Source organism: Heterodontus francisci, chromosome 17 (genome assembly GCF_036365525.1).
Source record: "Heterodontus francisci isolate sHetFra1 chromosome 17, sHetFra1.hap1, whole genome shotgun sequence".
Taxonomy (NCBI): Eukaryota; Metazoa; Chordata; class Chondrichthyes; order Heterodontiformes; family Heterodontidae; genus Heterodontus; species Heterodontus francisci.
Window position 1 is genome coordinate 70,878,072 of NC_090387.1, and position 11,385 is coordinate 70,889,456.

An 11,385-nucleotide genomic window follows, 5' to 3' on the forward strand; every position below is an offset into this window, starting at 1 on the left:
AAAATCCATGTAAACCACATCCACTGCACTACCCTCATCAATCCTGCTTGTCATTTCCTCAAAAAACTCAATCAAGTTCGTAAGACATGACCTTCCCTTAACAAATCCATGCTGACTATCCCTGATTAATCCGTGCCTTTCCAAGTGACAGTTTATCCTGTCCCTCAGAATAGATTGTAACAATTTACGCACCACCGAGGTCAAACTGACTGGCCTATAATTACCTGGCTTATCCATCATACCCTTTTTAAACAACGGTACAACTTTCGCAGGCCTCCAATCATCTGGTATTTCACCTGTATCTAGTGAGGATTTGAAGATGATCCTCAGCGCATCCGTTATTTCCTCCCTGGCTTCCTTTAACAACCTGGGATGCAATCCATCCGGTCCTGGCGATTTATTCGCTTTCAGGGATGTCAGACCCTCTAGTACTTCCTCTCTCATTATGCTTATGATATCTAATATTTCACACTCCTCCTTTTTAGCTACAATGTCTGCATCATCCCTCTCCTTTGTGAAGACAGAGACAAAAAACTCATTAAGAACTCTGCCCACATCATCTGCATCCAGGCACAAGTTCCCCTGTACATCTCTGATAGGTCTGACCCTTTCCTTAGTTATCCTCTTTCTCTTAATGTACTGATAAAACATCTTCGGGTTTTCCTTGATTTTACCTGGCAATAATTTTTCATGTCCTCTCTTTGGTTTTCTCATTTCCTTTTTTACTTCACCCCTGCACTTTCTATACTCCTGTCGGCTTTCTAAAGTATTAAAATATTTTTGATCATCATAAACTTTCCTTTTTTGCTTTATCTTACACTGTAAGCTTCTAGATAACCAGGGGGTTCTAGATTTGGCAGTACCACCCTTAATCTTTGTGGGGACATGCCTACATTGTGCCCGTAATGTCTCACTTTTGAATGCTTCCCACTGGTTTGCCACTGATTTTCCTTCAAGTAGCTGTATCCAGTCTACTTTCTCCAGGTCACCTCGCAGTTTCGTAAAATTTGCCTTACCCCAATTTAGAACCTTAGCTTCTGTTTTATCTACATCCTTTTCGATGATTATGCTAAAACTAACTGTATTATGTTCACTAACTCCAAAATGGTCACCCACTGTTACTTCATCCACTTGCCCAGCTTCATTACCGAAGACTAAATCTAGAATTGCAACCCCTCTCGTTGAGCTTGTAACGTGCTGCCAAAAAAGTTCTCTTGAACACAGTTCAAGAATTTTGTCCTCTCTGTGCCCTTCACACTGTTTGTATCCCAGTTGTTATTGGGGTAGTTGAAATCCCCAACTGTTATTGCCCTAAAGTTTTTGCACTCAGAAATCTGCCTACATATTTGTTCTTCAATCTCCCTCTCACTATTTGGGGGTCTATAGTACACGCCCAGTAATGTAGCTGCCTCCTTTTTATTTCTGAGCTCCACCCATATGGTCTCGTTTAATGATTCATTTAGCATATCAACCCTCCTCAAAGCTGTTATTGATTCCTTAACTAACAATGCTACACCCCCTCTTTTTTTTATCTCTCTCTCTATCACACCTGAAAACTCTGCATCCAGGGATGTTGAGCTGCCATTCTTGCCCCTCTTTAAGCCAAGTTTCCATTATAGCAATGATATCGTGTTGCCATGTGTCTATCTGTGCCCTCAGCACATTGGCTTTATTTACTATACTCCTTGCATTTAAATAAATACCCTTCAACACTGCCACATTCCAGTGTCGCACACATTTTAACCTTTGCATTCAGTACCTTTCATAACATCAGGATGTTCCAAAGCGCTTTACTGCCCGTGGATTAATTTCAAAGTGCAGTCATTATTGTTATGTGGGAAAGTTAAGAAAGCAAGTTGTTTTGGGGCTAAGATGGAAGAGGATCGAATACAAAAAGTAGAGGTCAGTCAATCGGTTGCAACAAATAAAAAAAAATTGAAAACTTGTGATCTATTAATTCAAATGGAATAAGAAGCAATTAAATATCTTACCATTTCCTTGTGCACACAGAAAAATGAGGACAAACAAAATAATATATTTTGTTTCCCAGGTGAACGTATATCTCCTTGTGTTTTTCATTTTCCTGTTCAGAGGGATAAAAGTATTCCATGATCAGACACCATACAGAAGAATTCTCTAAATCAAATACTAATTCTAATGTATCTTTTCACACTCGATGCAGCATTGCACAAAAGCCAGAGTATGGGTGCAAGGTGACAATACACGTTGTTGTCGGGTAGTAGTGTAAATTGCTGGGTTAAAATGGAACTAGAATGTGCAGTGTTGTCAGACATCACTAGGGCTGGAGGGTTTTCATAGGAGCAGGAGGGATATAAATAAATAAACTGGTTCTGAAATTCCAAAATGAGCTCCCAATATGGATTTCTGCCTGCTAATCCACTCTTTTGTGGGGTCAGCTTATTTAAATATCTGCTGACATTGAGTGTAATTCCTGTGTAACATGAGAATAGTGTGCAGGGGGTGGAAACCTCAGCTGTAGGCTTCAAACCATAATGACTTGAAGGGTACAATAGCAGGCTGGGGGAACAGCAGGTAAATGGTGAACCTTATGCAAAAATGAATGGAATCTCAGTTAGTGGTAATAAGTGGCTCAGCTGAGACTTCAGGAGAGTTTAAAAGAATGTCTTCGACTGGGGGAACAGACAGAAGGACCTAAAGAAGAGAACAGATAATTTAGAGGAGACACGAGCACAAAGTAATGATACTCCTGGATGAAATGCAGCAAAGTAGAGAAAGGCTGCTGGGTGCACATGCAAAGAAACCTCAAAAAGTGTAGGGGTAGTGAGAGGAGGACTGAGAATAATGGGCGGCACAGTGGCGCAGTGGTTAGCACCGCAGCCTCACAGCTCCAGCGACCCGGGTTCAATTCCGGATACTGCCTGTGTGGAGTTTGCAAGTTCTCCCTGTGTCTGCGTGGGTTTCCTCCGGGTGCTCCGGTTTCCTCCCACATGCCAAAGACTTGCAGGTTGGTAGGTAAATTGGCCATTAGAAATTGCCCCTAGTATAGGTAGGTGGTAGGGAAAATATAGGGACAAGTGGGGATGTGGTAGGAATATGGAACTAGTGTAGGATTAGTATAAATGGGTGGTTGATGGTCGGCACAGACTCGGTGGGCCGAAGGGCCTGTTTCAGTGCTGTATCACTAAACTAAACTAAATAATGTAGAGAGAGGTGGCAATGAACGAGTGCCACATCTCTCACCTCCACGACTACAGACCAGTGGCACAAAAAGTCCAATGACTTGACAAATGCAAGCAAGGTAACAGATTGACAACAGTCTCTTTCCTTTCCTGGGCACTATGGGCAGCAACACACTGTTTACCCTGTAAAATGACTTGTTGTGCAAGTCATTCTTCTCACTGCATTGTGTCCCAGGAATACTTATCTGATTGTCTGCATTTAGATGCCTTTTGCAGCCCATTTTGTGCTGCATTGTCTGCAAAGAAGCTAGGAACACCACTCTTGGAATTTCCATGCACAGGCCTTTTTGGCATGCAAAGTTATGCTGGGAACAGCAAGGTACCATTATGTGGAATACATGATGGGAGCAGATGTCAGAGTCACTCTGATCAACTCCTATACTTCCTAGCAGAGGCCTAAGCTTTGTTGTAGTGCTCCTCAGCTGCTGTTCTTGCAACCTGTGGAGGGGTCATTATCTATTGTAGCAAAGGATACACTACTGACAACTTTCAGCAAATTTGATATTGATTTGGAAAATTGTTTGCATCAGGTAAATCTGTACATCTAGCATTATTCAGAAAGTTCAGGAGGTTTACTGTCAGAGCTCACAATGCTATGCTGATATCATCTACTGCATTCTGCACTTTGAACAACGCAGCAGTGAAAATAAAACCATATGGCCCGATCATGCTGCTGCCTTGTTATCATTAACAAATTGGATGAAATCCCATGTCTCCAGGAAATGATGTCGGTAACCTGATGAATGCCCAGATATTATCCTGAGTAATATTATAGATATCCCCTGTGACTGCGTCAAAGGAGCTGATGGCATAGAACTTTTGGTTTGAACATACTTTTGGTTGTGCGTCCATGTAGCTTGCCTGTAGCCTCTTTGGTGAATTGCGCTTTTCTCACACAGAGCTCCTCATTGAGGTCTTCATGGGCTCTGCATGACCAATAAATTCTTTGGGGGAGTGGGGTATTATCTCGTGGGGTGCATCTTGCTCAGATGCTGCCCTACTCTCCATTGCCCCATCCTGTATTGTTCTTCTTTCTCCTCCTCCATTAAAGTAGTGAACCAGAGAATGCCGATTGGCAATCCCATTCTACTGACTCAGATACTCTGACTTCAGATCGGGGTTGAAAATTCCCATTGATTTCACAGACCCTTAGGCTATCAGAGGCAAGGTCAGTACTATCAAGCCATTAAGCAAAAAAAAAACCACTCCAAAAAGTCTCTTCTAATGCTAGCAATTGCAGTATAAAGCTTCTTCAGGCTGCTGACAACAAAATAGAAGCACTTAAACTAGTATCAGATGATGATGGCAACACATCCACCTCTTTTATTTCATTTTGAACTAGTGTTGCTACATTGGGAGTCAAAATCATAGGTTGTGGACATTGCTACACTGTTGATTTCATTAGCATGTCTTATAATGAACTCTCCACAACAGTGGCAACGAAAGAGGCCAAAATCCAAGCAGAGAAAGTGGTTTCGCTTTTAAGGGACGGAAACCTAATGTAAATAGGAGCTGCTCCAATTTTCAGGCCTCACAAAGTAGAAATATCATTCTAACATCAATGATGCACTGGAAATGACAAGTAAATTCTGGCTCATTGTATCCAAGACTGCTATTTGACCCATATTCAAACCAAGACCTGCTCTGTAAGCTACTTGAAGTAATGAGCCGCTACATTCCTCTGTAGTGCAAAAGTCAAGCAGTCTGGTTACAGGGCAGGAATTTGGGTCATAACCTTTTAGACCCTAATTCAAAATTTCATTGGGAGAATGCTGTGGGGATAGTGTGTGTGTGTGGGGGGCGGGGGTGGGGGAAGGCACTTGCTTCTTGACCACCCCCACCCCCACCCCCCCATTCTGTGGTGACGGCATTGAAAGAGGTGGCATTGATGGGATGATGCCAGGCATTCTAAAATCTGTCTCATAGCGCATGTATGCCACAGACTGAATCCTGGCAGAGGTGAGGTGCAGAAGTTTCTTTTAATATTAGTTTGCATGCAGTCACTGTCCAAGATATCTACATTCACGGAGCCCTGATTTCAGACAGTCAGTGTTGGGGCTGATCAGCAGGTGAAATGGATCTGATCTACTGTGTTCCTGCCATTTTTAAATTGTTTTGATTTTTCACTGGAAGTGACGGGTGATATGCAAGGCGGGTGTGGTATAGCGATATTCACATGACAGGAACATGTTACCCAATGTGCTTTCCATCAATTGGACCATAACATTGCTGTATCCCAGGAATGCTTATTTGTTCCTGGTGTCTACTGTTTGTAGTGGTAGCAAGTTATTTAAAATTCCAAATCTAGAATTGTAGGGCAATTGTAGGGAGTGTGGCCTGATGCTCACAACATTTTAATTTGTTTTTTTATCTTTGACTGGCCCACCAAAGATGCTTCTCAATTCCTCACTGACAGATAAATCCAGCTTCTGATCTGGGAAATGGAAAATGCCCTAATGATGAAGTAACTGGCACTGTTCTGAAATTGGGGGTTGAGGCATATTGCTGGGGTAGAGTAGAGGAAGCTTTGCTTTTCGCCACACTGCAGCTGACCTGGCAGCTCATGATGCCCATGCATGAACAAGCAAGTTACTTATTTGTCACCTCATTGAAAAAATTTCATCAAACAAAAGTAGAAGAAATATTTCCTCTGATCTTTAAATTGGGTTTTACTCCACAACTTGTGACTATATATTAAGGTTAAATTCCCCTCAGTTTGGCGTATCTGTCGTAACCTCATAGGGTTGCCAAACAGGAAATTATGAAATGTATTCCACTTGTTTACACTTGACAATTAAGTAACTTCTTATTTCATGCATGGGCAGCATGAGCTGCCAGGTCAGCTGCAGTGTGGCTAAAAGCAAAGCTTCCTCTACTCTACCCCAGCAATGTACCTCAACCCCCGCAATTTCAGAAGGTAGGCTTCTGCTTCCGAGCAACATTTGGGCTGGTTTCCTTTGTAGGAAGTTTAATTCCTGATTTTAGTACCCACAAAATACAGTGTAGAATTTGTTCAAACCACAATGGAACTATAACACCTGGACAGCCAGAAATAAACTTGTATATTTTTCAGCATTCACAGACACTGACATTGGACATTAAGATCTGAGGTCTCACACAGGAGCTGTATACTCGCCAAATCACTTAACTAGAGTTAAAAGAGGGCAAACTCTTCCCATTACACGGGCTTCATAGAATAGCCAAGTGGCATTGAAGTGTTTTCCTTTTTTTAAAGCTTTTTTCTTGTTTATCTCTTTTTTTTTAAACAGTGCTCTTCAAAAGCGATGGGATTTGGAAGTTTTGTTTTCCTCACTTGACAGCTGTAAATGTCCTGAAGCAAACATCCTGATCACCAATTGTTCTGCAATTATAACCAGTGGTCTGCCAATGAAATCCTACCAGGGCTCTTCACAAGATGGTTCGAGGCCCTCTCCCATTCCCTCTTTCCCAGTGTGGAGCCCTAACCTTGGTTCTAGATTTTCCTCAGCAGTGGAGTTTACACTGTAAATGTGGCATAACTATGCTTCCAGCCACTCTGGTTATCCTCGCAGGCTTTCCTGACTCCAATCGATTTGCACATTGTGTAGTGAGACTTGGGAGACTGCCTCTGGGTGGGAGGGAAATCCAGTGCTGTTGCAGCATGTAACTGGCAGAGCAGACATTCTGAAGATTTTCAAGCAGGAAAAGATGCCTGAATAATGTTCACTGAACCTAAAATATACAGAATCTGTAATGGGAAAGAGAACTCACTGGGGAAGGATGTCAACCAATAGCATGACCCAGGCCCAGTGAGAATACGTGCCTCACCACCCATAACCCTTGCATGACAAATCAATTCAGGAAGAAGTTTAATGACCTCAACAAGTCGCCAAAGGTAAAGGGAGTCACAGGCCCTTGTATTTGACTTGATCCCCTCTTTTACACAGCACGTCCCATGTGCCTCAGAAAGCATGAAAACGTTCACATCCTCTTCCTGCCCTTGTAACAGATCCCCATAAAAAAAGGAATTCTTATTCTAGTTTAGGTATCATCCCTCCTGATGGGAAGCAAAGTTCCCCTTGAAGGAGAAAACTACATACAATGCTCACCTGAGGTGTACCCCTTGGCAAGAAATCCCCAGCCTGAAGCCCCTCACTTCTTTCGAGGAGGAACCTGTAGCAGGCCAGTGGCAGGCTGATCAAGAAAGTCAATGGTTGCAAAATTCTGATGCGTTGCACTCCTTTTTTCCGTGCTATGTGTGTTGTTTTATCTCCAAAATGGCGATTGTGATGCACCCACACATTTCCAGTTTGCCCTCACTGGATGCTATCTTGGTGAAGGTATAAGTTAGGAAGCATCCTCCAGATGTATGTAGAGTAAGTAGTTACTATGCCAATTAGCATGTAACAATGATTTGGTGGCAGCACTGCCATTTTGGAGATCAACGCTTCAGCTATCGCCGCCTCTTAACCTTGCACAGCTGCACATGTGTTTAACAGCAGGAAGGACCCCCGCCTACATCAAGTACTATTTAAAAGGATCATTAGCTGCATTCAGGTTAGTTGCTGATTGATCCCTATTGGGTCTTGCTGTGATTGTAGAAATGTTTGGCCAATTCCAGAGTTGTGTAAAGTTGAAGTCTAGAGAGAGTGGTGCGGGATGTGATGAAGGAATTTGTCTTGACTTCAAGGATTTTGCACAAGCCACTTGCTCCCAGACATGGGTGCAGTAGTTTGCACTCCCATTGGCCTGCTGTCTAACAGGGAGAATGAGTAGAGGTAACACACAGGAGGGCAAGATGTTGGAAGATGCAGGAGGAGGATGGGTAGAAGGGCTTTCAGCTGGAGGCAATTCTACCTGAACTTCAGTGACGCACAATGTGTGAGAGGGCTCCACTCACTCAGGACACCTTCAGTGAAATCTGCCATCTGCTGCACCACAATTGCAGCCTCAGAACAAGGCAAGGATAGAATTGGCAGTGGCTGTGAAGGTGCCCATGGCAATGAACTTTTATGTGCATTTTTCGTTTCAGGCTGGAGAAGGCAATATTTGCAACATCTCCCAGTTCTTCATCTACTGTTGCATAAAGGAAGTCACTGGGCTCTGTCTTTCAAGAGAGTCAAATACAGTTAATTTTCTCTTGCCAGAGAGAAGCAGATGGAGGGAACACACAGCTTTGTGAGGATTGCAGGCTTCCCCATGGTGCAGAATGCCATTGACTGCACACACATTGCTTTGCAGACGCTGCATGTCAATTCTGAGGGATTCCACTCTCTCAGTGTCCAGCTAGTTTGTGACCATACGCAGTGAATCATACAGGTTGCCCAGTGTTGTGGCTGCAGTCATGATACCTTTATTTTGCACTGGTTTATTGTACACATAGGTAGCAAGTATATAGTGAGTGCTATGCTGCCATACAAAATGAAATTGAGCAGACCATTTGGATTGCTTAAGCAATATTTCTGCTCTGGAGGAGCCCTGCAGTACTTGCCAGGGTGCATGTCACAATTGATAGTGGTCTGCTGCGTCCTGCACAACCTTGCCATCAAGAGGGAACTACCCTTGCCACCAGAAACCAGCTAAAGATGAGGAAGTGGAGGAGGAGGAGGAAGGGGAGAAGGAAAGGAGAAGGCAACCAAAACAGCCTCTTTCTGGCTGGGCTGTCCATAATTGACTTACCCAACTGCAATACCAGTGAATGCAACCCCAATTCCCCATTCAGTGATGGTCCCACATCTTACCTTCCCTCTGTCACTGACCATCACAGTGTCCTCTTAGCCACAATGCTGAAATAAAAGCCACTACAAAACAAACACTGCAAATTAAATTTATGAATTAACATATTGCACCCTTGTACCAGTGACCCTTGGGGGAAATCATGATTGGAAGGTGAGCAAGATTGGGCATGGGGGTCGGGTGGGGGGGTCAGGTCAGATTGCAGGGTGGGCTGAAGATCAGGGCTTCGGGGGTGGAAGGATGTCATCAATCATGGCAGGGGCTAGTGCGAGGCTGCGATCAGCAGAAGGAAAGCCGAAGGGGGGGCAACACTCCTGCTTCTCCTGGCCCACAAGTAGTGCTATAAAAAGCACTTATCTTCTGTAGTTGGCAGTTCCCATCTCCATTATGCTGCCAGGTTTCTTCAGCCTTGGGAAACCCAGCTGACAGCAGTTAAATTTAAATCAGACTCCTAACTGCACTGTGAGAGCTTGATTTAGATATGTTAATGAAGTGTCCAGCCTCGCCAAGGCAAAACACTTCTACACCTTGTCAGTTGCTGCCATAAAAGCGCAGTGAGTTGGGGGTGCGTTCCTTGTTTTTTAGAATAGAGTTTTAATAATGGTACCTCTGAGGCATTTTGAAAGACCTTATTTAAAATCAAACCATTCACATCAAACAATAGCAACAAACATTAGTTTTCAAACATTCCAACCTTCATAAAAATTATGAACACCTCTATTAAATCTTCCCCTGTTCTAAGGAAAACAACCCCAGTTTCTCCAGTCTGTCCAGGTAACTGAAGTCCATCACCCCTGGTATAATTCTGGTACATCTCCTCAGCACCTTCTCCAAGATCATGTGCCCCAATTAGTCTGATCATTCAGGAAAACATGTCTGTGACAGTTGCAAGGCCTAATAAATTGCTTTGATGTAAGGGGTTGAGATATTGACCAACTGTCACAAATACATTTTGTAAAGGCACAAATAAGCATTAGTATTAGTATTAACCATTAAACAAACCTGATCAGCAATCAGATGAGAAATGATCAAACAACTTACTTACGATTAGAACATTAGAATACAGACCTCGTTTTAAGCAGGTTCCAGTTGAATGGCTGGCAGTAACGTCATACCACAATAAGAAAATTGTGTAATTTAAAGGAAAACGTACTTCTGTATTTTGTACACAGTCTAGCACCATTGAACCCAAGTGAGAAATATAGAAGTGACTGAAACCACAAAGAAATAATAACAAATTTCTGAAATAAATATGCCGGTTTTTGATAACTGAAAAAGCTATTGTACAAAAGTGATTTCCGATTACAGATTTAAACCTTTAAATTAAACTCAACGTAGTTTTTAGGTTGGATGCTACCATACCTATTACCAGATTTAAATTTAATCTTGTTTTTATCTGTGTTCCTTTTTCTCTTGGCCCTTTGGTACAGCTTCTTTCTTCTGTATTCATCCTTGGGGAAAAAATTCCATCTCAAATCATTTACAATTGCCCATCTGCCTATCCTTTGGCCTTCCTTTCACCAAGATACTTCTGCAGCTGTCGATTTGCTCAACCCACTAGCTGGTATTTTTGATATCCTTCTCCCCAGCAAAGCCATTACACTCGCCAACCTTGGCAGTTCTTCTTGGTATGGTCCCCGTCTTCACTCCCTCAAATCCAAAGACTGAGCATATCTAGTGCACAATTGGTTTGGATGGCCCATATCAAGAATGACTGGGGCACTCTTTTCTAGGATTGGCCTGGAGAGCAAAGATAACCTTCAGCTTTGTTTCTCCACAATCATCTCCTCAAACTCCCATCCCTCCCCTCTGACCTTCAGCAACAAGAGCAAGGATCTCATGAACTTTTTTGTCATTAAGGCTGAACTCAACCATTCAGACATGTCCGCAGTTTCTCTCCCTTTCTGCTTCCAACTATAATGCCTCCTCGCAGGTTGCCTAGCCCTGAAACGATATCTTCATCTTGTTTTCTCCCCTCAAGCCGTCTCCAGGTTCATCTCATCCATAAGACCCACCTCCTGCTCTCTTGATCCCAATTCCACTAAACTGCTTATCAGCTGATTTTCCTTCCTAGCCCTTGAGCTAATGAACCCCTCTCCTCAGGTACCATTCCCCACCCTTTTAAAATTATCATTATCATTATCATTTTATTCAGAGAACCACCGGACACCTCTCTTCTTGGAAACTGTCATCCCACCTCTAATTTCCCTTTCCTCTCTAAATTCCTTGAACATGATGTTATCTCTCAAATTCATGCCCATTTTTTCCTTTAACTCCCTCCTTCAATCTTCAAACATTCCATTAATCCTTTTCAGTAATTATTTTTGATTACTTTTGTACCTGTTCACTAACTCTCGATGAGCTGTGCACCTGGATCCCCAAATCCTTTTGCTGCTTCACAACAATTCGAGCTCAGTTATACTTTAAACTTAAAATCTTAACAGAACAT

At 42.8% G+C, this 11,385-nt stretch overlaps 1 protein-coding gene across 6 annotated transcripts in view; it reads right to left on the reverse strand.

Moving 5' to 3' along the window:
• Window positions 1-10,059, reverse strand: part of LOC137379034 (adhesion G-protein coupled receptor G1-like) — a 111,654-nt gene extending 101,595 nt beyond the window's left edge. For 4 of the 6 annotated variants that reach the window (XM_068049623.1, XM_068049621.1, XM_068049622.1 and 1 more), the window contains exons 1-2: window positions 10,005-10,059; window positions 1,992-2,083 (exon numbers count right to left, since the gene is read on the reverse strand). In XM_068049623.1, the coding sequence (XP_067905724.1) occupies window positions 1,992-2,079 (88 nt within the window). In that variant the 5' untranslated portion in view covers window positions 2,080-2,083; window positions 10,005-10,059. Of the gene's footprint in view, window positions 1-1,991; window positions 2,084-9,977 lie in introns of all 6 variants that reach the window. The other 2 variants (XM_068049619.1, XM_068049620.1) reach the window with 2 other exon arrangements.
• Between the last annotated feature and the right edge of the window lie 1,326 nt (window positions 10,060-11,385).